Below are 26964 nucleotides of genomic sequence, written 5' to 3'. Positions count from 1 at the left end.
AAAGCAAACAGGATGTTAGGAATAATTAAAAAGGGGATAGAGAATAAGACGGAGATTATCTTATTGCCCTTATATAAATCCATGGTACGCCCACATCTCAAATACTGCGTACAGATGTGGTCCCCTTGTCTCAAAAAAGATATACTGGCACTAGAAAAGGTTCAGAGAAGGGCAACTAATATGATTAGGGGTTTGGAGAGAGTCCCATATGAGGAGAGATTAAAGAGGCTAGGACTCTTCAGCTTGGAAAAGAGGAGACTAAGGGGGGGATATGATAGACGTATATAAAATCATGAGTGATGTGGAGAAAGTGAATAAGGAAAAGTTATTTACTTATTCCCATAATACAAGAACTAGGGGCCACCAAATGAAATTGGGGCAGCAGGTTTAAAAGAAATAAAAGGAAGTTCTTCTTCACGCAGCGCACAGTCAACTTGTGGAACTCCTTGCCTGAGGAGGTTGTGAAGGCTGGACTATAACAGGGTTTAAAAGAGAACTGGATAAATTCATGGAGGTTAGGTCTATTAATGGCTATTAGCCAGGCTGGGTAAGGAATGGTGTCCCTAGCCTCTGTTTGTCAGCGGGTGGTGATGGACGGCAGGAGAGAGATCACTTGATCATTGCCTGTTAGGTTCACTCCCTCTGGGGCACCTGGCATTGGCCACTGTCAGTAGACAGATACTGGGCTAGATGGACCTTTGGTCTGACCCGGTACGGCCGTTCTTATGTTATGTTTGTGTTACCGGTATTGTCCTGTCCAGCCACTGGGCAGCACTGGGCCACACACTTCACCTGAGCCGGTAAGAGCCAGAAGGGCAGCTAGTGACGTGTCTTACAGAGAACAGGCCTTGTGCGTCTCTGGGGTGTAAGCTCTGTAACCTGGACCTGTGGGGTATGTGGGGGGAGGGGGCTGTGGCCATGGGGGCATTAACGGGAGGTGGGTTGGGGTATTTAACAGGGGTGGGTTGTGGGGGGGGCCTGGAGCGTTTAGTGGGAGTTGGTTGAGGACAGGCTATTACATTTTGCTCTTGCTCTGTTTGGTGGGGGCAGGAATTCTGGGTCTGGGCGCCGCGAGGGGGGACTGGGCGCTGCGAGGAGGTGCTGGTCATCGGGTTGCCAGGTGTTCAGTTTTTGACCAGAACACCTGATTGAAAAGGGACCCTGATGGCTCCGGTCAGCACCACTGACCAGGCTCTTAAAAGTCCAGTCGGCGGCACATTAGGGCTAAGGCAGGTTCCCTGCCTGCAGTGGCTCCGTACAGCTCCCGGGAAGCATCTGACATGTCCCCTCTCCGGCTCCTATGTGTAGGGGCAGCCAGGGGGTTCTGTGCGCTCTCCCTGCCCCAAGTGCTGGCTCCAGAGCTCCCATTGGCCGGGAACCATGGCCAATGGGAGCTGCAGGGACGGTGCCTACGGAAGGGGCAGCGTGCAGAGCCGCTTGGCCACGCCTCTGCATAGGAGCCGGAGAGGGGAACATGCCACTGCTTCTGGGAGCTGCTTGAGGTAAGCTCCACCTGGAGCCTGCACCCCAAGCCCCTTCCCCAGCCCTGATCCTCCTCCTGCTCTCCAAACCCCTCAGTCCCAGCACCGAGCACCCTTCTGATACCCCAAACCCCTCATCCATGGCCCAACCCAGAGCCCTCACCCCAACCCCCTGAGCCAGCCCAGTAAAAATAAGCGAGTGAGTGAGAATGGGGAAAGTGAGCGACAGAGGGAGGGGGAGATGGAGTGAGTGGGGGGTGGGGCCTCAGTGAAGGGGCTGGGCTGGGGCAGGGCCTTGGAGGAGGGGCGGGACAGGGCAAGGATGTTCGGTTTTGTGCAAGTAGAAAGTTGGAAACCCTAGCTGGGCGCCATGGGGGGCTGGGCGCCTCAGGAAGCTGGGTGCCATGGGGGGCTGGGCACCGCGGGGGGGGGGTTCCCCGGTGCCCAAGAAGAAGCCCCCCAGACACCAAGACAAGAGCAGGTCCCTGGTACCGAGGGCAAAAGAAGACAGGGCGAGAGCCGCGCTGGCCGCTCTTCCTCCCCGGTACCACATCCAGTGCCACAGCAAGCCCCTCGGACACGTACCGGGGAGCAGCCTCAGAGCAAACGCAGCGGCCAGTTCGTTACCCCACCATTTCCCAGGCTGTAGGGCTCCAGGCGAAAAGCCCCCACCTGTACCCAATCCGTAGGCTCCGGGTGTAACTAACCTGGTTAATGGAAGTACCCGCCCCCTTTCCCAGTCCCAGGCGCAGCTCAGCTGGGGGGGGTGGGGGGCTGCTTGCTCCGACCTGGGGGATGCCAGGGACGCACTAGGCTCAGCTGCCCCAGAGGTGGGCTGGGCCTGGCATGTGCAGGGAACAGTCGCTGGGGCTGAGGGAGCCTCTGCCTATGGAATGCTCTAGCCAGGCCCGGGCCAGTGGAGTAGCCGGGGTAGAGAGAGCGGAGCCTGTCAGGGATGCCCAGGGCTCCCCCCAAAGGCAGAAGGCAGAAAGGCAGGAAGGGAACTGCCTTCAGTTCAGCTGCCCTCTGCCAGGCTGGGGAGGGAGGTGGGTCTTTGGGTTATGACGGGTGTGGGGTGATGTATGGTGTCATGGGGCTCAGGGGCAGAATCCCTGCAGGGAGAAGGGATTGGGGGGGTAAAGGGGGTGTGCATCTGTGGGCAGGGACCATAGGGGTATGAACTGTGGAGGAGAGAGGTGTGTATCTGTGGGGTAAGGGCTGTGGGGGGGTGGTACTGTGGGGGAGGGCTCTGTATCTGTGGGGCAGAGGGTATTGTACTGTGGGAGAGGAGCTATGGGGTAGGTATTGTGGGGAAGGGGGCTCTGTATCTGTGGGTCGGGGGCCAGGGGAGGTGCAATGAAATTCGATACTGTGTTATACTGTTCCACCACTAAGCAGCGCTGTGTGTAACACCCTTGATTGAAACGCCCCTCAGCACCCTGGGGAGGCTGCAGGTCGTGCTGCACCCGCTGAGGGCACAAGTTCTGTGCCCAGCCTGGCCCTGGTATAGACAGGACGGGGGGACGGGACTGTGAGGGGAGGGGGCCCTGTATCTATCGGGCAGGGCCATGGGAGGGACATTGGGGCTGTGTATCTGTGGGGGGAGGGCTCTGTATATCTTTGGGGGCAGGGCCGTGGCGGGTATGGTACCATAGGCAAATTAGAGAATTGGGCCTAAAGAAATCTGCTGAGGTTCAACAAGGACAAGTGTAGAGACCTGCACTTAGGACGGAAGAATCCCAGGCACTGCTACAGACTAGGGACCGAATGGCTGGGCAGCAGTTCTGCAGAAAAGGACCTTGGGGTTACGGTGGACGAAAAGCTGAATATGAGTCAACAGTGTGCCCTTGTTGCCAAGAAGGCTAATGGCATTTTGGGCTGTATAAGTAGGGGCATTTCCAGCAGATCAAGGGACGTGATCATTCCCCTCTATTCGGCATTGGTAAGGCCTCATCTGGAGTACTGTGTCCAGTTTTGGGCCCCGCACTACAAGAAGGATGTGGAGAAATTGGAAAGAGTCCAGCGGAGGGCAACAAAAATGATTAGGGGGTTGGAGCACATGACTTATGAGGAGAGGCTGAGGGAACTGGGATTGTTTAGTCTGCAGAAGAGAAGAATGAGGGGGGATTTGATAGCTGCTTTCAACTACCTGAAAGGGGGATCCAAAGAGGATGGATCTAGACTGTTCTCAGTGGTGGCAGATGACAGAACAAGGAGTAATGGTCTCAGGTTGCAGTGGGGGAGGTTTAGGTTGGATATTAGGAAAAACTTTTTCACTAGTAGGGTGGTGAAGAACTGGAATGGGTTACCTAGGGAGGTGCCGGAATCTCCTTCCTTAGAGGTTTTTGAGGCCCGGCTTGACAAAGCCCTGGCTGGGATGATTTAGTTGGGTTTGGTCCTGCTTTGAGCAGGGGGCGGGACTAGATGCCTCCTGAGGTCCCTTCCCACCCAGATATTCTATGATTCTATGATAGGGGAATTGGTAGCCTGATATCTAGGAGGAGGTGCCAGGAACATGGTTTAAGGGGATTTGCAGTGACAGGGTAAAAAAGGGGGGAAATTTTGTAACATTTTTATGACTCCTGCATGTGCCTCAGTTTCCCCCAGACCTTGCACGGCTCCCAGCGGGGCGGGGGGCGGGGAAGAGGGGTTCAGTTTGCTCTCAGGACCGGCCAAGAGTAAGGAACCGGCTGAACTGACTGAGAGCGCCAGGGGGTCAGAGAGTCAATGCAGCTCCAGTGACTCTGGGTCTCCTGCCTCTCAGCCGGGAGCTGAGCAGAGACCCCAGCTGAGAACAAAGGCCTGCGGGGGGAGGGTAAGTGGGGGGGCTCAGCGTGGGCAGGGTGTAGGTGGGGGGCTCAGTGGGGGAGCTCAGCATGGGTGGGTAAGTGGGGGGGTGAGTGGGGGGCTCAGCGTGGGGGGGTGAGTGGGGGGCTCAGTGTGGGCAGCTCAGCGTGAGCAGGGGGTAAGTGGGGAGCTCAGGATGGGTGGGGGGGCTAAGCGAGGGTGGGGGGCTCAGCGTGGGCAGGGTGTAGGTGGGGGGCTCAGTGGGGGGCTCAGCGTGGGCCGGGTGTAGGCGGGGGGCTCAGTGGGGGGTTCAGCGTGGGGGGGTAAGCGGGGGGCTCAGTGGGGGGCTCAGCGTGGGGGGTAAGTGGGCGGCTCAGCGTGAGCAGGTGGTAAGTGGGGGGCTCAGCGTGGGGGGGTGAGTGGGGGGCTCAGTGGGTGGCTCAGCGTGGGGGGGTGAGTGGGGGGCTCAGCATGGGGGGCTCAGTGGGGGGGGCTCAGTGGGGGGCTCAGCGTGGGGGGGTGAGTGGGGGGCTCAGCGTGGGGGGCTCAGCGTTGGGGGGTGAGTGGGGGGCTCAGCGTGGGCGGGGGGGTAAGCGGGGGGCTCAGCGTGGGGGGGTGAGTGGGGGGCTCAGCGTGGGCGGGGGATAAGTGGGGGGCTCAGCGTGCGTGGGTAAGTGGGGGGGCTCAGCGTGGGCAGGGTGTAGGTGGGGGGCTCAGTGGGGGGGTAAGTGGGGGGCTCAGCGTGGGCGGCTCAGCGTGAGCAGGCGGTAGGGGCGGAGCTCAGGATGGGTGGGCGGCTCAGCGTGGGGGGCTCAGCGTGGGGGGGTAAGTGGGGGGCTCAGTGGGGGGCTCAGCGTGGCTGGGTGAGTGGGGGGCTCAGCATGGGGGGGTGAGTGGGGGGCTCGACGTGGGGGGCTCAGTGGGGGGCTCAGCGTGGGGGGGTGAGTGGGGGGCTCAGCGTGGGTGGGTGAGTGGGGGGCTCAGTGGGGGGCTCAGCATGGGGGGGTGAGTGGGGGGCTCAGCGTGGGCGGCTCAGCGTGAGCAGGGGGTTAGTGGGGGGCTCAGCGGGGGGCTCTCTGACCTGAGGACTGACGGGGGGTCAGAGCCAGCCTGGCAACGGAGTCCCAGCTGGTGAATGGCTCTGGGCTGCCCAGGCCGGACGCTGCGGTTCCCGCTCTGTCTCTGCGCTGACCCAGGGGCTGCCCACGCTGGGGGCAGGTGACTCATGCACCCAGAGGCTCTGTTTGGGGAACGCGGCTGGGGGCACGAGTCGCCTCTGCCCAGGGCCTCTGTCAGCTGCCTGGCTGGGCAGAGCTCTCGGGGGGCAGCAGGAGGGCGCTGGCACCCAGAGGCTCAGTCTGGGTGCCAGGGAGGCTGCAGGCCCTGCCCCGGAGGGAGAGTGGGACCCTTGGGGGGCTGCCCCACTGCAGGGTTCCCCCACGGGACTGTTGTAAAGCTGGGGCGTGGCACAGTGAGGGGTGGGGGGAGGGGGCTGCGGACAGGGTGTGGGGGGGGGAGGGCTGCGTGCCCACCCGGGGGGCGGACGTGCTCGCTCTGTGTGTGTGCAGGTGGGAGGGTCTCTCTTGGGGGGGCCAGGGATGGGCGTGTCGTGTGTCACGGAGTGGGGGGGAGTCAGGGTCCTGCGATTCACCAGGACTCTCGGCCAGCCAGGAAAGCAGAAGGTTTATTTAGGCGCCAGGAACACAGTCCCGAGCAGGGCTTGCAAGCACAGATAACAGGATCCCCCCAGTTAGGTCCATCTTGGGGCCCCAGGAGCCCCACAGCCCCATTGTGGGGTCAGAGCCCTCTCTGTGCTTCCCTTCCTCCCCCAGCCAGCTCCAGACTGACAACCCCCTCCAGCCCCTCCTCCTCTCTGTTGCTTTCCCAGGCCAGGAGGTCACCTGACCTCTCTGTCTCCAACACCTTCACTTGGCACCTTTGCAGAGGAGGGGCCCAGGCCACCAGTTGCTAGGAGACAGAGGGTCGGGCATTTAGGTGCACTGGCCCTTTGCTCTGCTAGAGACTTAAGAACGGCCGAGGGGACACTGAGGCACCAACGCAGCATTCACAGACCCCAGTAAGAACAGTCCCAGTTCGTCACACCCTTGCATGGTGGGTGCTTGCCTGTATGGGTGATGCAGGTGTGGGTCTGAGGGGGGGTTGCCTTCATGGGCTGCTCTGAGTGTGGGTCACAGAGGGGCCAGCGCAGACAGCAGGCCAACCAACCAGACAGCTGCCCCCTCGCCTGGGGGCAGGGCTTTGTAACACCCCTCACAGCGGGGCCTCTTCTGGCGCCCGCCCGATGGGGCTTTCTGGCTTCTCTCCGGCCTCTGCCAGGCAGGCTGCTGGCTCCAGTTCTCACAGCCCAGCTGTTCAGAGCTCCTCCGCCCGCCTCCCTGAGCCAGGGGCACAGCCCTTCACTCACGGGAATCCCGCCAGCCATGCCCCCCTCTGGTCTTGTCCACCCGTCCGACCACTCAGTAATCACGAGTCGAATCCCCAAACTCCTGAGCTGCGGGGGTCCAGCCAAGCACCAACGCTGGCCAGTCCTTTGCCTGCTCCTGGCGGCACCTTCTCCACCTGTTCTCAGCCACTGCAAAGGTTAGATGTGGATTTTTAAAGGACACTGTACCCTATACAGCTCCCGCTGTAATCCCAGGGCTCCAGGAGCTGGGGCTTGGAGAAAAACCCCAGCCAGCGTGAGACTCGCCAGACACCTGCCAGGTTTGGTAACCTGAGAGCCCGAACCTCTGCAGCAGCCTCCTGCCCCGCTGCACTTAGCGTCCCACTCACGTGCAGGGCTGAGGGCGCGACCGACCAGCCGCTCACTGCCCTTGTCGCTCTCCCTGCAGGGAGTTCCTCCGAGCCATCAACCAGTTTGCTGACACCTTGACCCAGATGTTCCTGAGCAGCAGCAGCTTGGAACTGCAGGTGAGCAGAGGGGCTGGGAGGGCCGCGGGCTTTGCCCAGCGCTGAGCGGGGCCTGTGAGAGCCGGGGCTGCCGGGGGGCATCAGGCCTTTGCCAGCAGTTCTGCTAATGCTGTACCTGGGGCTGCTCCAGTGGAGCCTGTGACAAGGGGTGGGGGAGCATTTCTGGGCAGGCTTCGGATTGGTCTTGGCCCCCCCCCCCAGCAGGTTTCTAGTGTTTCAGGTGAGACGGGGGTCAGCCCCCTGTCCTGGTTCCTGCCTCCCCCTCATCCCTGGTTCCTGTCCCCCCTTCGTCTCCGGTTCCTGTCCCCCCTTCGTCTCCGGTTCCTGCCCCCTCCTCGTCTCCGGTTCCTGCCCCCTCCTCGTCTCCGGTTCCTGCCTCCCCCTCGTCCCTGGTTCCTGCCCCCCCCATCTCCGGTTCCTGCCCCCCCTTCGTCCCTGGTTCCTGCCCCCCCTCGTCCCTGGTTCCTGCCCCCCCCTCGTCTCCGGTTCCTGCCCCCCCTTTGTCCCTGGTTCCTGCCTCCCCCTCATCTCCGGTTCCTGCCCCCCCTTCGTCTCCGGTTCCTGCCCCCCCATCTCCGGTTCCTGCCTCCTCCTTGTCCCTGGTTCCGGCCCCCCCTCTTCTCCGGTTCCTTCCCCCCCTACATCTCCGGTTCCTGCCCCTCCCCCTCATCTCTGGTTTCTGGCCTCCTCCTCATCCCTGGTTCCTGCCCCCCCACATCTCTGGACTCGCCTCCTCCCACCCCCGCATGTCCCTGGTTCCTGACCTCTGCCCTCCTCCACACATACACCTCTGGTATGTGGCCTCGTCTCCCTCCTAAGTCAAAATGGCTTTCAGCCAGCACTAGGGAATTCTTTATGAGCCCTTGTCCTGGCAAAAAGGAAAAGATCACAGCACCAAAAATTAATGGTAGCTTTGGAGCAAGTCATCATGATGTGATCACATTTATAATGTGCAAGCAGAATAAAGTCCAGACCAGTAATAGATATACTTGGTGTTTTAATAGGGCCAGTTTCACAAAACTGAATGTGATTATGAGCCAGATCAGCTGGCAGGAAGTGTTTAATCATAAAAACGTGAATGATAATTGCTAATTATCTAAGAACTTACTTGATGCCCAAACAGCCACAATTCCACAACTGAGGAAGAAGACTGTGCTGATTTGAGAGACAACCTGATTTAGAGGGGAAGTGAAGACAGCTATAAAAACATAATAATAAATGGAAAAATGGGGAAGTTAGGAATTGTAGACAATTGATAAGGGAAGCCAAGGGACACAAGAAGAAATCTATGGCCAGCAGAGTTAAAAACAATGAGGAGTTTTTAAAGTATATTAGGAACAGAAAAAATCCCAATAAAGTATTAGTCTATTACTAGATGGAAATGGTAGAATTATCTGGATGGATGGATTCTCCCGTCGCTCGTGAATGAGTATTCAGCTAGTGCTGACTTATGTTCTAGATTGATTTGATTTTGTAGCTTCTCACGTGGGAAGCGAGTCTAATCCTGGATTTGCGAATGCGGTCGCATCTCTTGCAAGCATAATGGTTATGGGGAGGGTTTGAGGTTTTGGCCTTATGATGTGCTCTCTTCTGCAAGGACCTCACACGCCACTCCTCCAAAGTGGACATGGCCTCATGGCACAGACCTCTCCCTCCAGGTCTGTCAAGTGCCATAAGTTGCCAGGTTTTAAGATCTATCCTGCATGCTTTGAGGTTGGCCTTGAAGGTGTCTTTATATCTGAGGATGGGTCGACCCTTAGAACAGGTTCCCATGCTCAGTTGGCTGCAGAGCACTGCTGTCGGGAAGCCTCCATGCAGACCATGAGTCTGACCCAGCAAAGCTCAGCCTTGATGAGCATGTGCTCAAGGCCAGGGATTTGGCACCTTGCCAGGACTTCAGTATTGGGATTTTGTCCTGCCACTTGAGGATGCCAAAGGATCTTGGGCAGCGAAGGTGGAAGCTCTCCAGCTGGTCGATGTGGTGTTGGTACAGCGTCCATGTCTTGCAGCTGGAAAAGTGTGAGTCCAAGAGCACGGTAGATTTGTATCTGGGTTCTGAGGCAGACTCCACGCTCTCTCCAGAGCCTGTGGGCGAGACTGTCAGATGCCAGCGTGGCCTTTGCAGGTGCTGAGTGATCATAGAATCACTCTTCTCCTCTACAGACTAAACAATCCCAGTTCCCTCAGCCTCTGCTCGTAAGTCATGTGCCCCGGCCTCCTAATCATTTTCGTTGCCCTCCGCTGGACTCTCTCCAATTTGTCCACATCCCTTCTGGGACCAAAACTGGACACAATACTCCAGATGTGGCCTCACCGGTGCCGAATAGAGGGGAATAATCACTTCCCTCAATCTGCTGGCAATGCTCCTACTAATGCAGCCCAATATGCCGTTGCCCTTCTTGGCAACGAGAGCACACTGCTAACCCATATCCAGCTTCTCATCCACTGTAACCCCTAGGTCCTTTTCTGCAGAACTGCTGCCTAGCCATTTGGTCCCTAGTCTGTAACAGTGCCTGGGATTCTTCCGTCCTAAGTGCAGGACTCTGCACTTGTCCTTGTTGAACCTCATCAGATTTCTTTTGGCCCAATCCTCCAATTTGTCTAGGTCACTGTGGACCCTATCCCTACCCTCCAGGGTATCTACCTCTCCTCCCCAGCTTAGTGTCATCTGCAAACTTGCTGAGGGTTCAATCCATCCCATCATCCAGATCATTAATAAAGATGTTGAACAAAACCGGCCCCAGGACCGACCCTTGGGGCACTCCACTTGATACCGGCTGCCAACTAGACATGGAGCCGTTGATCACTACCCGTTGAGCCCGACAATCTAGCCAGCTTTCTATCCACCTTACTGTCCATTCATCCAGCCCATACTTCTTTAACTTGCTGGCAAGAATACTGTGGGAGACCGTATCAAAAGCTTTGCTAAAGTCAAGCTATATCACATCCACTGCTTTCCCCTCATCCACAGAGCCAGTTGTCTTACCATGAAGGCAATCAGGCAGTCAGGCATGACTTGCCCTTGGTGAATCCATGCTGACTGTTCCTGATCACCTTCCTCTCCTCTAAGTGCTTCCGAATTGATTCCTTGAGGACCTGCTCCATGATTTTGCCAGGGACTGAAGTGAGGCTGACTGGCCTGTAGTTCCCTGGATTCTCTTTCCTCCCTTTTTTAAAGATGGGCACTACATTAGCCTTTTTCCAGTCATCCAGGACCTCCCCCGATCACCATGAATTTTCAAAGATAATGGCCAATGGCTCTGCAATCACATCCGCCAATTCCCTCACCACCCTTGGATGCATTAGATCCAGCCTCATGGACTTGTGCTCATCCAGCTTTTCTAAATAGTCCTTAACCTGTTCTTTCACCACTGAGGGCTGGTCACCTCCTCCCCATACTGTGCTGCCCAGTGCAACAGTCTAGGAGCTGACCTTGTCTGCGCAGACTAGGGCAAAAAAGCATTGAGTACTTTCAGCTTTTTCCACATCATCTGTCACTAGGTTGCCTCCCCCATTCAGTAAGGGTCCCACACTTTCCCTGAGTTTTTCTTGTTGCTAACATACCTGTAGAAACCCTTCTTGTTATCCTTCACATCCCTTGTTAGCTGCAACTCCAATTGTGCCTTGGCCTTCCTGATTACACCCCTGCATGCTCGAGCAATATTTTTATATTCCTCTCTAGTCATCTGTCCAAGTTTCCACCTCTGAGAGGCATAATAGACATCACCACCCTGAGTGAAAGCAGCCGGCTGAGGGTGTGGAGCCAGGCTGCAGGCCGAGCCGAGCCGGTTGGGAGAAGGGTTTGCCATGGTCTGATGTTGCCCACAGGCTTGATTCGCTCCCCAAGGGAGTCAGTGGCCAACCGGCAGTGCACTTCATACACTCGTCCAGAGACCCGCAAGCCACCACTGTCAGCGCCAATGTGCCGACTGTGACTCCGAATTCTCAGTGATCATGCAGAAAAGGCAGGAGTGTTCAGTAAATATTTCTGTTCTGTATTTGGGGGAAAAAACAGATGTTGCGGCCTCCTCATATGGTGATGCTCTTCCATCCTGCTCGTCTCTCTGGAGGATGTTAAACAGAAGCTACTACAGTGAGACATTTTTAAATCAGCAGGTCCAATTGACTTGCATCCAGAGTTTTAAAAGCGCTGTCTGAGGAGTTTGCTGGACGGCTACTTTTCAGTGAGTCTTGGAGCACTGGGAAAGTTCCAGGGGACGGAAGAGAGCTAACGTTGTGCCAATGTTTAAAAAGGGAAAGCAGGATGAGCTGGTTAATTACTGGCCTTCCAGCCTGACATCAGTCCTGGCTAAGACAATGGAGCATCTGGGACTCGATTAATAACGAGCTAAAGGATGGTGATGTAATTAATGCCAATCAACCTGGATTTATGGAAAATAGATCCCGTCAAAGTTGGTATTTTTTTGAGGAGATGACAAGTGCTGTACTACATGTAGACATCTGTGAGGTGCTTGATTGGTACCCTACCACATTTTGGTCAAAAAACTAGACTGATATGAAATGCACATGACAAACATTAAATGGATTAAAAGTTGGCTAACTGGTAGATCTCAAAATGTAATAGTAAATGGAGAATCGTAATCAAGGAGGTCTGTTTCCAGTGGGGTCCTACAGGGATCGGTTCTTGGCCCTACGCTATTTAATGTTTTTATCAATGACGTGGAAGAAAACATAAAATCATCACTAAAGTTTGCAGATGACACAAAAATTGGGGAAGTGAGAAATAATGAAGAGGACAGGTCCCTGATTCAGAGCCATCTGTCTCACTTGGTAAACCGGAGACAAGCAAACATGCGTTTTTATACAACTAAACCTGAATATGTACATCTAGGAACAAAGCATGGAGGCTCTACGTTCAGGGTGGGAGACTCTGAAAAGCTTTGGGGGTCATTGTGGATAATTAACTGAACATGAGCTCCTAGGGTGACGTTGTGGTCAAAAGAGCTTATGTGATCCTGGGATGTAGAAACGGGAATATTGAGTAGGAGCAGAGAGGTTATTTTCCCTCTGGATTTGGCTCTGGTGTGACCACTTCTGGGATCCTGAGCCCAGTTCTGGTGCCCACAATTCAGGAAGGATGTGGCTAGATTAGAGAGGGGTCAGAGAAGCGGCATGAGAATGATGAAAGGGTTGGAAAACCTGCTTTCTAGTGAGAGACTCAAGGAGCTCAATCTATTTAGCTGAACAAAGAGCAGGTTAAGGGGTGACTTGATCCCAGTCTATAGGTACCTACATGGAAGCAAATATTTAATAACGGGCTCTTCAATCCAGCAAGCAAAGGTCTAACGCAATCCAGTGGCTGGCAGTTGAAGCTAGACAAATTCAGAGTGGAAATAAGACGCACATTTTTGACAGTGAGAGTAATTAACCATAGGAACAATTTCCTAGACCCACAATAGAGGTCTCCCTATGGGGTGGGGAGCAGGCAGATACTGGGCACAGTGTTGATATACGATACTCTACATGCTCTTTATTGATTACAAAACAAACCTTCCTCACTCCACATTCACACCCCAAACATACTATACCAGAGTCCAAAGATCAGAATGATCCTGATGGCCAGTCGAGGTTCCTTCCCTCAGGATAAGATCATAAGATGCGGGGAGCCACACGGGACTCTGGATCAATAAACGACTCTGATTTGCAGAAAACAGGGGCATCCGTTTATAGTCCATTCCATCGCCTCATCGGTTCTTTGCCTTTGTTTACTAGGCCGTCACACAATTCCAAAGAGACGATGCTGGGTGGGCCACCATGATCCAAGGTGTCCATTTCCTCCAATTCTCATACAATTTTATATCAGTCCAGCTGGTGGTGTTTCCTTTTCTGATGATTTTCTGTATTTTTCTTGGAACATAAGATTGTTTTTGCACAAATAGTTCTAATAGTTCTTGACCTTAAGTCCTTGCTTCGGTTGCTAACTTGCAACGCACGCATTCATGTCAAGCACATGTCATTCGTACCAGGCCTCAGTGACCTATAACATATTACATGGCTGTATGAATCACAATGAATTCACGCAGCGCACAGTCAACTTGTGGAACTCCTTACCTGAGGAGGTTGTGAAGGCTAGGACTATAACAATGTTTAAAAGGGGACTGGATAAATTCATGGTGGCTAAGTCCATAAATGGCTATTAGCCAGGATGGGTAAGAATGGTGTCCCTAGCCTCTGTTCGTCAGAGGATGGAGATGGATGGCAGGAGAGAGATCACTTGATCGTTGCCTGTTAGGTTCACTCCCTCAGGGGCACCTGGCATTGGCCACTGTCGGTAGACAGATACTGGGCTAGATGGACCTTTGGTCTGACCTGGTACGGCCTTTCTTATGTTCTTATGTTCTTATGTAATGTGTGTGTGTGTGTATATATATTGTGACAATTCCTCCTCTACCTTGGTGGGTCCTGCGCTTATTGGCAGATTTGCTCACTTCAGTGATCTTCCCCACAGTCTAGATCAACTTCTCCTGTGTCTGATCAGGAGTTGGGAGGTTTGGGGGGAACCCAGGCCCACCCTCTCCTCCGTGTTCCAGCCCAGGGCCCTGTGGCTTGCAGCTGTCTAGAGTGCCTCCTGTAACAGCCGCATGACAGCTACACCTCCCTGGGCTACTTCCCCATGGCCTCCTCCCAACACCTTCTTTAACCTCACCACAGGACCTTCCTCCTGGTGTCTGATAACGCTTGTACTCCTTAGTCCTCCAGCAGCAGCCCCCTCTCACTCTCCCTCTCACTCCCAGCTCCTCACACGCACTTCCTCTCCTCTGGCTCCCCCCTCCCTGACTGGAGTGTCACGGGGTCCCCGGGCGATGCTCTGGAACTGCTCCCCACCAAGCCAGGCAGGACTTTGGGGAGCCTCCTCTCCCTCGGAGCAGACTGTTTTCAGGGCAAGAAGCTCACACGTCTTCACCTCCTGGGTCTCTCTTTGGAGCATTCAGCATCCTCTGCCCCTCCGTGCGCTTCCCACAGCGAGTCCGCCCAGGCGGGGTCCTGGGGGGGCCACAGGGTCCTGCCCCCCCACTTCGCAGTCAGACGTGACTCTCAGCCCGCCAGTAAAACAGAGGTTTATTTGATGACAGGAACAGGGTCTAAAACAGAGTTTGTAGGTACTGCGAACCGGACCCCTCGGCCAGGTCCATTCTGGGGGGCAGTGAGCCAGACCCCCACGTCTGCACTTCACTCCTCATCCCCAGCCAGCTCCAGACTCCCAAAACCCCTCCAGCTCCACCTCCTTTCCCGGGCCAGGAGGTCACCTGACCTCTTTGTTCTCCCACACCTTTAGCATCCCCTTGCAGGGGGGAAAGGCCTGGCCATTAGTTGCTAGGCGACAGAGGGTCAGCCAGGAACTGAGGCCCCCCCACAGTATTCAGAGGGAACATTAAGAACATTCCGAGTTCGTCACATGGAGTGAGCTCCTTTTTAAAGCCAGGTGCCCTGATTAGCCTGCCTTGATTGGCTGCAGGTGTTCTAATCAGCCTGTCTGCCTTAATTGGTTCTAGCAGGGTCCTGATTACTCTAGTGCAGCCCCTGTTCTGGTCACTCAGGGAACAGAAAACTGCTCATCCAGTGACCAGTATATTTGCCCTCTGCCAGACTCCTGCACCCCACTGGCCTGGGTCTGTCACATAATATATATCTCCCAACAAATTCACCCAGGTTCGTTGTGGATTCGCCATCCCTGGTGATTTTTCAGTCTAGATTGGATGTTCTTCTAAAACAGGGGTGGGCAAATTACGGCCGCGGCCTGGATCAGCCGTTTTAAGCTGGCCCACGAGCTCCCGCTGAGGAACCGGGTCGGGGGCTGCACCGTGCGGCTCCCTGAAGCCGCGGCATGGCCCCTTTCTGAGGGTCGTGGGCCGCGCCACGCCTAGGAGCCAGAAAAGGGGCATGCCACTGCTTCCGGGAGCTGCTTGAGGTGTGCACCACTCTGAGCCTGCACCCCAAAGCCTCTCCCCACGCCCCAACCCCCTGCCCCAGCCCTGATCCCCCTCCCACTCTCCAAACCCCTCGACCCCAGCATGGAGCACCCTCCTGCACCCCAAACCACTCATCCCCAGCCCCACCCCAGAGCCCGCACCCCCTCCCGCACCCCAACCCCAATTCTGTGAGCATTCATGGCCCGCCATACAATTTCTATTCCCCAATGTGGCCCTCAGGCCAAAAAGTTTGCCCGCCCCTGTTCTAAAAGCTCTGCTCTAGGAATGATTGTGGGGTAGGTCTCTGGTCTGGGCTGTACAGGGCGGGAGGCGGGGGTGGGGGAGAGAGAGGGGAGGGTGCCAGACTAGGTGATCACAATGGTCCCTTCTGGCCTCGGAATCTATGCCTCATCCCACCTCGCTCCCCTCCTCCCCCGCATTCCCTGGCCTTGCCCCAGTCCCTCACCTCCGGGTCCCAGGCCCCCACGCATCTGACATCCCTGTAGCCACCTTTGAGCCCATCTTTTCTTTACAGCTTTGGAACAATTATTTCCACCTGGCAGTTGCCTTCCTCACCCAGGATTCCCTGCAGCTGGAGAACTTCTCCCAGGCTAAGCGCACCACCATCCTTGCCAAGTGAGTCACCTGCCTGTCTCCACTGGGCCCTGAGGGTTATGGGACCCTGGGGAGCCCATCTTCCACGGTCACAGCCTAGGCTCCTCTGCTGGCCTCAATGGTTGGAGGTGCCTCCTGACTTTGCCATGTAACCAGGCGAGGGATTCCCTGCTCTCCGGTGATGCTCTAGACTGGCTGCGTCTGGAGCCTCCATCAGGATGGGACGGGGGGTGGATTTGGTGCTGGATTCCCAGCCCTGGGTCCCATTCTGCCCTGACTGACACCTCGAATGGTCCGGGCGGCACAGGGGCTGGAGGGAATAATTCCCTCTCCTTATCGCATCAGGTACGGAGACATGAGAGCCACAATTGGAGCCGCCATCCGGGACATGTGGTACAACCTAGGTGAGGCTGGCGCTGTCTTGCCAGGGTGGGAAAGGCTTGAGCCATAGGCAGGGCAGCTCTGGGGTGGGGCCAGGCAGGGCTGAGCCTGAGGGGCGGGATCGTCATTATTTGCAGGATGGCTCTTTGGTTCGTTATGAAATATACTCAGGAACATCCGGGTTATGGCTATAGACCAGTGATACAGCACAGCACTCCGGGAAGCCGTCCCACTCAGTCATGTGACATTCACCTTACACAGACGTTAACCCCTAAAGCAGAGGTGGGCAAACTATGGCCCGCGGGCCACATCCGGCCCACGGGACCGTCCTGCCCAGCCCCTGAGCTCCTGGCCTGGGAGGCTGCCCCCCGCTCCTCCCCTGCTGTCCCCCCACCCCTGCAGCTCGACCCACTGCCGGCGCAATGCTCTGGGTGCGGGGCTGTGAGCTCCTGGGGCAGTGCAGCTGCAGATCCGGCCTGACCCGGTCTCTCTGCTGCGCGGTGGTGGCGGCAGCGTGGCCCGGCTCCAGCCGGGTGGTGTGTCTGTAGCACCGCCAGCCACCGGTGCTCCAGGCAGTGCGGGAAGGGGGCATGGAGCAGGGGGTGGGAGTTGGATAGAGGGCAGGGGAGTTTGGGAGGTGGTCAGGGAGTGGGGGGAACAGGGGGTTGAATGGGGGCAGGGGTCCTGGGGGGCAGTCAGTAAGTGGGGGGGTGGATGGGGCAGTCAGGGGCAGGAGTTCCAGGAGTGGTCAGGGAGAAGGGGTGGTTGGATGGGGCAGGGGTCCTGGGGGGGCCGTCAGGAATGAGAGGAGGGGTTGAATGGGGCGGCTGGGGTTCGGGGGCGGTCAGGGGACAGGGAGCAGAGGTGTGTGGGTGGGGCAGGGATTCCAGGGGGGCTGTCAGGGAACAGGGGGGGGGTAGATGGGGCAGGAGTCCTGGGGGGGCAGATAGGAGGTGGGGGCAGGGCCATGACCCCCTCCCCTAACCGGCCCTCCATACAATTTACAAAACCCAATGTTGCCCTCAGGCCAAAAAGTTTGCCCGCCCCTGCTCTAAAGCCATCTCTGTGCCCTGCCTGTTTACAAGTAAAAGCCACCTCAGCCAATACCAGGAGTAGCCCATCAGCTTTCTGCCTTGGCGTCCTGGTCCCTGGCGCACCCCGTCTCTGCTCTGAGCACATGCAGTGCAGGGACCTGCTAGGTCTGCACTAGGGTAGAAGAGTCGAACTTCGGGACGTTGTGAGAATAATTCCCTACCTTTCGGTTTGGCAGCTAGAGCAATGCTGACCAGCCTCCACTCAGACAGAGCGCACAGCTGGGGCTCCTGGCTCCGCAAGGCAGCCAACCGGACACAGTCTGGGGCTGGACTAGCCAAGGGGCTGTGGGGCACCAGTGTGGTGTGGAGAGCACGGCTGGAGAGAGCGACTGAATCCGATCTCATGTCCTGAGCTGGCCCCACCGGGTGTGCAGCTGAGAATGCCCTTGCGAGGCAGCCCCACTCCCCGGCTGTCTGTTCCTTACACCTGTTGCCGATCGTCGTTCTCCTGGGTGCTGCTCTCTCCGGGGCAGGACCTGGCTCCTTGCTAGGCCTGGTCTGGGTGACTCGGGAAGTGTGTAATCTGCTAGTGTCCCGCAGGGCGATACCACCACTCCCCCAAGGAGATCTTGCCCCCATGGGGAGAGGGGAGGGTTCCTGGGAGAGCAATACCCTTCCAACCAGTCCCTTCCTGCCCCTGCCTCAGGACATCACAAGATTCGGTTTATCCCTGGCATGGTGGGCCCCATCCTGGAGATGACGCTGGTACCCGAGCTGGAGCTGCGCAAATCCACCATCCCCATCTTCTTCGACATGATGCTATGCGAGTACCAGCTGACCAAGAACTTCGGCATGGTGCGTTCTGGGCCCCAGGGAGTCGGGGGCCAGCAGGGTGCAAGGAGGGGGTGTGCGAGGCACGGGTGGACTGGCAGTGTGCAGCCAGCCAAAGTCAGCAGGCAAAGGAGCAGGGTGCAAGGAGGGGGCGTGCGAGGCACGGGTGGACTGGCAGTGTGCAGCCAGCCAAAGTCAGCAGGCAAAGGAGCAGGGTGCAAGGAGGGGGTGTGCGAGGCACGGGTGGACTGGCAGTGTGCAGCCGGCCGTAGTCACCAGGCAAAGGAGCAGGGTGCAAGGAGGGGGCGTGCGAGGCACGGGTGGACTGGCAGTGTGCAGCCGGCCGTAGTCACCAGGCAAAGGAGCAGGGTGCAAGGGGTGTGTGTGCGAGGCACGGGTGGACTGGCAGTGTGCAGCCGGCCGTAGTCACCAGGCAAAGGAGCAGGGTGCAAGGAGGGGGTGTGCGAGGCATGGGTGGACTGGCAGTGTGCAGCCGGCCGTAGTCACCAGGCAAAGGAGCAGGGTGCAAGGGGTGTGTGTGCGAGGCACGGGTGGACTGGCAGTGTGCAGCCAGCCAAAGTCAGCAGGCAAAGGAGCAGGGTGCAAGGAGGGGGCGTGCGAGGCACGGGTGGACTGGCAGTGTGCAGCCGGCCGTAGTCACCAGGCAAAGGAGCAGGGTGCAAGGGGTGTGTGTGCGAGGCACGGGTGGACTGGCAGTGTGCAGCCGGCCGTAGTCACCAGGCAAAGGAGCAGGGTGCAAGGAGGGGGCGTGCGAGGCACGGGTGGACTGGCAGTGTGCAGCCGGCCGTAGTCACCAGGCAAAGGAGCAGGGTGCAAGGAGGGGGCGTGCGAGGCACGGGTGGACTGGCAGTGTGCAGCCGGCCGTAGTCACCAGGCAAAGGAGCAGGGTGCAAGGGGTGTGTGTGCGAGGCACGGGTGGACTGGCAGTGTGCAGCCGGCCGTAGTCACCAGGCAAAGGAGCAGGGTGCAAGGAGGGGGCGTGCGAGGCACGGGTGGACTGGCAGTGTGCAGCCGGCCGTAGTCACCAGGCAAAGGAGCAGGGTGCAAGGAGGGGGCGTGCGAGGCACGGGTGGACTGGCAGTGTGCAGCTGGCCGTAGTCACCAGGCAAAGGAGCAGGGTGCAAGGAGGGGGCGTGCGAGGCACGGGTGGACTGGCAGTGTGCAGCCGGCCGTAGTCACCAGGCAAACGAGCAGGGTGCAAGGAGGGGGCGTGCGAGGCACGGGTGGACTGGCAGTGTGCAGCCGGCCGTAGTCACCAGGCAAAGGAGCAGGGTGCAAGGAGGGGGCGTGCGAGGCACGGGTGGACTGGCAGTGTGCAGCCGGCCGTAGTCACCAGGGAAAGGATGACAGCAGCCCTGGACTAGGAGGCATGCTGCAGTGTGAGCCCCTCCCATGGGGGTCTGTGCTGCTCCCGGCACCTGACCAGTATGACGGAAGGCGGGAGAGGCCCTGGGAAGAGAGAGCACCATGGCCAGAGACCCGCTGGAGAGGAGGCACAGGGCCTGTCACCTTCCCCCTCAGCCATGACCCAGCCGGCCCCGACAGGAACACAGCTCCCTTCAGCCCCTGCCCCGGGTCCTAGGCCTCGAACTGAGCCTCTCGGCCCTGGCGCACCCCTCGCCCTCCCTGCCCGGGGACGTGGGGCCGAGCCCCTCCCTCAGGCGTGACCCTCGCCCTCCCTGCCCGGGGCCGAGCCCCTCCCCTGAGCGTGACCCTCGCCCTCCCTTCCCCACAGGGCCGAGCCCCTCCCCCAAGTGTGACCCTCGCCCTCCCTTCCCCACAGGGCCGAGCCCCTCCCCCAAGTGTGACCCTCGCCCTCCCTTCCCCACAGGGCCGAGCCCCTCCCTCAGGCGTGACCCTCGCCCTCCCTGCCCGGGGCCGAGCCCCTCCCTCCGGCGTGACCCTCCCCCTCCCTGCCCGGGGACGTGGGGCTGAGCCCCTCCCTCAGGCGTGACCCTCGCCCTCCCTGCCCGGGGCCGAGCCCCTCCCCCAGGCGTGACCCTCGCCCTCCCTGCCCCACAGGGCCGAGCCCCTCCCCCAAGTGTGACCCTCGCCCTCCCTTCCCCACAGGGCCGAGCCCCTCCCCCAAGTGTGACCCTCGCCCTCCCTTCCCCACAGGGCCGAGCCCCTCCCCCGAGCGTGACCCTCCCCCTCCCAGCCCGGGGCCGAGCCCCTCCCCCAGGCGTGACCCTCGCCCTCCCTTCCCCACAGGGCCGAGCCCCTCCCCCGAGCGTGACCCTCCCCCTCCCTGCCCGGGGACGCGGGGCCGAGCCCCTCCCCCAGGCGTGACCCTCCCCCTCCCGGCCCGGGGACGAGCCCCTCCCCCCGTGGTGACCCTCGCCCTCCCTGCCCCAGTGGGCCGAGCCCCTCCACCAGGGGTGACCCTCCCCCTCCCTGCCCGGGGACGAGCCCCTCCCCCAGGCGTGACCCTCGCCCTCCCTGCCCGGGGACGAGCCCCTCCCCCAGGCGTGACCCTCGCTCTCCCTGCCCGGGGACGAGCCCCTCCCCCGAGCGTGACCCTCGCCCTCCCTGCCTCACAGGGCCGAGCCCCTCCCCCGAGCGTGACCCTCCCCCTCCCTGCCCCACAGGGCCGAGCCCCTCCCCCGAGTGTGACCCTCCCCCTCCCTGCCCCACAGGGCCGAGCCCCTCCCCCAGGCGTGACTCTCGCCCTCCCTGCCCGGGGACGAGCCCCTCCCCCAGGCGTGACTCTCGCCCTCCCTGCCCGGGGATGAGCCCCTCCCCCGAGCGTGACCCTCCCCCTCCCTGCCCCACAGGGCTGAGCCCCTCCCTCAGGCGTGACCCTCACCCTCCCTGCCCGGGGCCGAGCCCCTCCCCCAGGCGTGACTCTCCCCCTCCCTGCCCGGGGCCGAGCCCCTCCCCCGAGCGTGACCCTCGCCCTCCCTGCCCGGGGCCGAGCCCCTCCCCCAGGCGTGACTCTCCCCCTCCCTGCCCGGGGCCGAGCCCCTCCCTCAGGCGTGACCCTCGCCCTCCCTGCCCGGGGCCGAGCCCCTCCCCCAGGCGTGACCCTCGCCCTCCCTGCCCCACAGGGCCGAGCCCCTCCCCTGAGCGTGACCCTCGCCCTCCCTTCCCCACAGGGCCGAGCCCCTCCCCCAAGTGTGACCCTCGCCCTCCCTTCCCCACAGGGCCGAGCCCCTCCCCCAGGCGTGACCCTCACCCTCCCTGCCCGGGGCCGAGCCCCTCCCCCAGGCGTGATTCTCGCCCTCCCTGCCCGGGGACGAGCTCCTCCCCCCCGTGTGACCCTCCCCCTCCCTGCCCCACAGGGCCGAGCCCCTCCCCTCAGCGTGACCCTCGCCCTCCCTGCCCGGGGACGAGCCCCTCCCCCGAGTGTGACCCTCCCCCTCCCTGCCCGGGGACGAGCCCCTCCCCTGAGTGTGACCCTCCCCCTCCCTTCCCCACAGGGCCGAGCCCCTCCCCCGAGCATGACCCTCGCCCTCCCTTCCCCACAGGGCCGAGCCCCTCCCCCAGGCATGACCCTCACCCTCCCTGCCCGGGGAGAGCCCCTCCCCCGAGTGTGACCCTCCCCCTCCCGGCCCCACAGGGCTGAGCCCCTCCCCCGAGCGTGACCCTCGCCCTCCCTTCCCCACAGGGCCGAGCCCCTCCCCCCGGCAAGTCCCTCACCCTCCCGGCCCGGGGTTGAGCCCCTCCCCCGGGTGTGACCCTCCCCCTCCCTGCCCCACAGGGCCGAGCCCCTCCCCCGAGCACCCCTTGCCCTCCCTGCCTGGGGACTCCAGCTCCACCCTCCCCATAAGCAGCCCATCCGGGGGTACTGGTGCTGGCTCTGGATGGAGACTTACATTGCACCCTTAGCGCACTGCTCCGTAGCTGGGCTGAGGGGATCCCCATGGCTGAGTGTCCCCATCCCTCCCCCATGGCTTTTGTTCTTCTTCGAGTGCTTGCTCATATCCATTCCAATTAGGTGTGCGCGCGCCGCGTGCACGTTTGTCGGAAAATTTTTACCCTAGCAACACTCGGTGGGTCGGCTGGGCGCCCCCTGGAGTGGCGCCGCTATGGCACCGGATATATACCCCTGCCGCCCCAACCGCCCCTCAGTTCCTTCTTACCGCCAGTGTCGGTCGTTGGAACAGTGGAGCGTGGCTTAGCTGACCTCCGCTTCCGTAGTTACTCGTAGTTCTCTCATTCCTTGTTGTGTATATAGTTAAACACTTTTTATATAGTTCACTTTAGTTTATTACTTTATAGTATATTTAGTATAATAATAGTTAAGAGGGGTTGGGGAATAGCCCCTTCCCTGCACCCGGTGCCGGGGCCCATGCCCGGTTCACCAGGTTTCAAACCGTGCTCGGCCTGCCGCGTGCCGATGCCGACAGGAGACCCGCACGACTCCTGTCTGAAGTGCCTCAGGGAAGCGCACCTGACAGCTAAGTGCCACATTTGCAAGGCTTTGAAGCCAAGAACAAAAAAGGAGCGGGACATTAGGCTAAAGCAGCTCCTCATGGAGGCGTCTCTCACTCCTCAGCCTTCGGCACCGAGCGCTAGTCACTCTTCGAACAGAAGCACCTCCTCGGCACCGGACCGCGCCGGTACGGCCAAGGCTCCTTGGCACCACCCGTCGCCGGCACCAAGGCCGGCTCGACGCCGCTTCCTCTCCCTGAGGTCGAGAAAGGCTAAGACTCCTGCTGCTTCCGTGCCGCCTGCACCGCAGCCAGAGAGCTCGTCCAAGTCGGACTGCCTGGCTCTGACACCCGCCGCGGCACCGACGACGTCTGCACCATTGACTCCGGTCCCACAAGGGCCGTCGAGTCCGGTGCCTGTCAGCTCCCCGGCTAGACCCGTGGTAGAGCTTAATATCTCGTCTACGCCGGAGACGTTCTCAACGGCGAGGGATCTGATTTTGATGACAGAGTTGACGCTGCCTCCGCTCCCGGCACCGCCGGTGCAGGTGATACAGTCTATAGGCAAGCCGGCCTTGATTCGGCCACCCTCTGTTGGTGCAGCAGACCGGCACCGTTCTAGATCACGGTCCCGCAGACGTTCCAGGTCCCAACGGCGCTCCCACTCCCATCGCCGCTCGCAGTCCCGGCACCGTTCTCCTCTGCAGTCCCAGTCGCACTCGTGGCTCTGGTCAGCATCCCGGTCGCCGGCCCGATATTCTCGGCACTGCTCCAGCTCCCGGCACCGCTCCAGTTGCAGGTCCCAATCTTGTTCCCGGTACCAGTATGCCTCCAGGTACCGGTATCCGGTGCCGAGTAGAGCTAGGCCTGCTAGAGACATGGACTCTGCTCAGGGCCTCTCCGCTCCTCCATGGCCTTCCAGGCACGCCTCAGAGTCATCCCGCGCGGTCAGCTATTATGCGCAGGACCGCAAGTCTGATGTGCCCACCGGGGTCTTCCGAGAGGCACAGGCCCAGGACCTAGGCCCACACCAGTGGTCCTTCTGGACGCCTTGGGCATACCACCAGGCCCAAGGGGCACCAGTAGTCCCGTCCCGCTCAGCACCATCAGAGCACTGGGTGCCAGAGGTGACAATCAGCCGTCCACCTCCCGCTGGTACAGAGGAAGCTCCAGTCCACCCACCGGACTCCCCAGTCCCACTGGAGCAGGAGGTTGCTCAGGAGCAAGAGGCCACGCAGGATCCTCTCGTCCCAGGTGTCTCCTCTTCCTCTTCTCCAGATGAGGCGGTGGCAGGGACATCCTCCTCGGGCCCTCCTCCAATCGACCGGAGGGCCCACCAGGACCTCCTCAGGAGGGTAGCACTCAACATGAACCTCCAGGTGAAGGCGGTCCCAGAGGTGGAGGACCCGGTGGTGAGCATTCTGTCGGCTGATGCTCCCACCAGAGTGGCCCTACCATTTATCCGTACCATTCAAGCCAATGCAGACACTATATGGCAATCGCAGGCCTCCATCCCACCTACGGCCAGGGGAGTCGAGCATAAATATATGGTGCCCTCTAAGGGGTACAAGTATTTATATGTCCATCCTCCTCCCTGCTCACTGGTCGTTCAATCAGTTAATGAGAGGGAACGCCATGGCCAGCAGACAGCAGCCCCAAAATCTAAGGAGGCTAGGCGAATGGACCTGCTCGGCCATAAGGTGTACTCGGCGGGCACCTTACAGCTCCGGGTGGCGAATCAACAAGCCCTCCTCAGCCGCTATAATTACAACACATGGGCGGAGGTGGGGAGATTTACGGAACTACTCCCTCAGGATTCCTACCAGGAGTTCACGGCCTTCTTGGAGGAAGGGAAAAAGGTGGCCAGAACTTCCCTCCAAGCCTCGCTCGATGCAGCCGACTCAGCAGCCAGGACTCTGGCCTCAGGTGTTGCCATGAGGCGTATCTCATGGCTTCAGGTTTCCAGCCTTCCACCCGAGTTGCAGTACACCATCCAGGACTTGCCGTTCGATGGTAAAGGCCTCTTCTCGGAGAAGACTGACCCTAGGCTGCAAAGCCTGAAAGACAATAGGGTCATAATGCGTTCACTAGGCATGCACACGCCAGTGACCCAACGCAGACCCTTCCACCCCCAACCTCCCCATCCGTATTTTGTGCCTAAAACAGGCAGGACTTTGACAGGGGGCGCGGCCGAGGTGGGCGTAGACGCCAATCAGGACCCCAAGGGGCCAAAATCAAGGTCCCTCGAAACCACCAGCGGGACCAAAATCTAACTTTTGAAGGTGCGCCCGAGGACGGCGTACCACTTATAGGCCAGGATCCTTCTCCTCCCTTCTCCAACCATCTCTCCTACTTCCTCCCGGCGTGGTCCCAGTTAACCTCGGACCTCTGGGTCCTACACACCGTGGAATATGGATACCACCTCCAATTTGTTTCAACCCCACCCTCGCACCCCGTCCCTCTTCAGGGACCCCTCTCACGAGCAATTCCTCTTGCAAGAGGTGCGGTCGCTCCTCGCCATGGGAGCTATAGAGGAGGTGCCAAAGAACGAAAAGGGCAAGGGGTTTTACTCCCGTTATTTCCTAATCCCCAAGTCGAAGGGTGATCTCAGACCCATCCTAGACCTGCGAGGACTCAACCAGTTTATGGTAAAGTTGAAGTTCCGTATGGTATCCCTGGGGACCATTATCCCATCCTTGGAGCCTGGAGATTGGTATGCCGCCCTCGATATGAAGGACACATTTTCATATCACCATTTTTCCTCCGCACAGGAGGTACCTCCGTTTCGTAGCCGACCATCAGCACTTCCGGTTCACGGTCCTGCCCTTCGGCCTTTCCACAGCCCCAAGGGTATTCACGAAGTGCATGGCCGTGGTCGCTGCATATCTCCGCCGACGTCGGATACACGTGTTTCCGTATCTGGACGATTGGCTCCTCCAGGGGACCTCCGAGACACAAGTCACCCAGCATGTGCGCGTCGTCAGGGACCTATTCACTCGTCTAGGCCTGGTGATCAATATAGAGACGTCCTCTCTAGTTCCCACACAGAGGTTAGACTTCATAGGAGCGACCCTAGACTCCAATCTCGCCAGGGCCTGCTTACCACAGCCGCGGTTTCAAGCAATGGCAACAATCATCCGCGGTCTGCAGAATTTCCTGACGACCTCGGTTCGCACTTGTCTCGGTCTCTTGGGCCACATGGCGGCATGCACGTTCGTAACCAAGCACGCCAGGCTCCGCCTCTGTCCGTTACAAACTTGGCTCCACTCGGTGTACCGCCCGAGCAGGGACTCAATAGACACAATAGTCACCATTCCCCCGAGCACGCTAGGCTCTCTAGACTGGTGGCTGACTCCCTCCCTGGTGTGTGCAGGGCTACCGTTCCATCCGCCTCAGCCCTCAGTGTCCCTGACGACAGACGCGTCTTCTCTCGGCTGGGGCGCGCACCTCGGGAGCCTTCGTATGCAAGGCCTCTGGTCATCTCAGGAGCTGACACTTCACATAAATGTCCGAGAACTGAGAGCAGTCCGCCTAGCGTGCCAGGCATTCCTGCAACATTTACAAGGCCGCGCTGTCTCAGTGTTTACAGACAACACAACGGCCATGTACTATATAAACAAACAGGGAAGGACTCGATCTTCCCCCCTTTGTCAGGAGACCATCAGACTCTGGGACTTTTGCATAGCCCACTCGATAGACCTGGTAGCATCCTTTCTCCCGGGGGTTCGGAACATTCTGGCAGATCGACTGAGCAGGTCATTCCTCTGCCACGAGTGGTCGATACGCCCGGATGTTATTCATTCGGTTTTCCAGAGGTGGGGATTTCCCCACATAGACCTGTTTGCTTCCCGCGAGAACAGGAAATGCCAGATGTTCTGCTCCTTCCAAGGACTCTCACCGGGGTTGATCTCGGATGCATTTCTGATGCCGTGGACGAACCGGCTGCTTTATGCCTTCCCGCCGTTCCCGCTGGGTCACAAGGTCCTGCTGAAACTCCACAGGGACGGGGCGCACCTAATCTTGATCGCTCCAGCGTGGCCCAGGCAGCACTGGTACACCACGCTACTTGATCTGTCACTAGCCAACCCAATTACCCTGCCACTCCACCCAGACCTCATAACGCAGGACCATGGCAGACTTCGCCACCCAGACCTGCAGGCCCTTCACCTCAAGGCGTGGCTGCTGCATGGCTGAACCAGTCAGAGTTGCATTGCTCTGCCTCAGTACAGCAAGTACTCCTGGGTAGCAGGAAGCCTTCCACCCGTTCAACGTATCTGTCCAAATGGAAGCGTTTCTCCTGCTGGTGCGGGTCACACAGTGTTACCCCCACTGAGGCCTCGATCCCAAACATCTTGGATTACCTCTGGTCTCTCAAACAGGAGGGCCTGGCGGTATCTTCCTTGCGGGTGCACTTGATGGCCATCTCTACCTTCCATTCAGGGGGGAGTGGCCGCTCCGTGTTCTCATACCCTATGGTCTCTAGATTTCTTAAGGGCCTGGAGCGCCTATACCCACAAGTACGACGCCCCACCCCAACATGGGACCTCAACCTGGTTCTAACCAGACTTATGTCTCCCCC

General features: G+C 59.2%; 1 protein-coding gene across 4 annotated transcripts in view; it reads left to right on the top strand.

Annotated features, from left to right (window-relative positions):
- Positions 1-26964, top strand: part of LOC123370842 (dedicator of cytokinesis protein 2-like) — a 336056-nt gene that overhangs the window by 267099 nt on the left and 41993 nt on the right. For all 4 annotated transcript variants that reach the window (XM_045017656.1, XM_045017657.1, XM_045017655.1 and 1 more), the window contains 4 exons: positions 7121-7199; positions 15666-15766; positions 16091-16149; positions 17867-18015. In XM_045017656.1, coding sequence (XP_044873591.1) covers positions 7121-7199; positions 15666-15766; positions 16091-16149; positions 17867-18015 — 388 coding nt within the window. The remainder of the gene's footprint in view (positions 1-7120; positions 7200-15665; positions 15767-16090; positions 16150-17866; positions 18016-26964) is intronic.

Source organism: Mauremys mutica, chromosome 5, assembly GCF_020497125.1.
Source record: "Mauremys mutica isolate MM-2020 ecotype Southern chromosome 5, ASM2049712v1, whole genome shotgun sequence".
Classification (NCBI taxonomy): domain Eukaryota; kingdom Metazoa; phylum Chordata; order Testudines; family Geoemydidae; genus Mauremys; species Mauremys mutica.
This window is presented reverse-complemented; position numbering and strand designations above follow the sequence as displayed.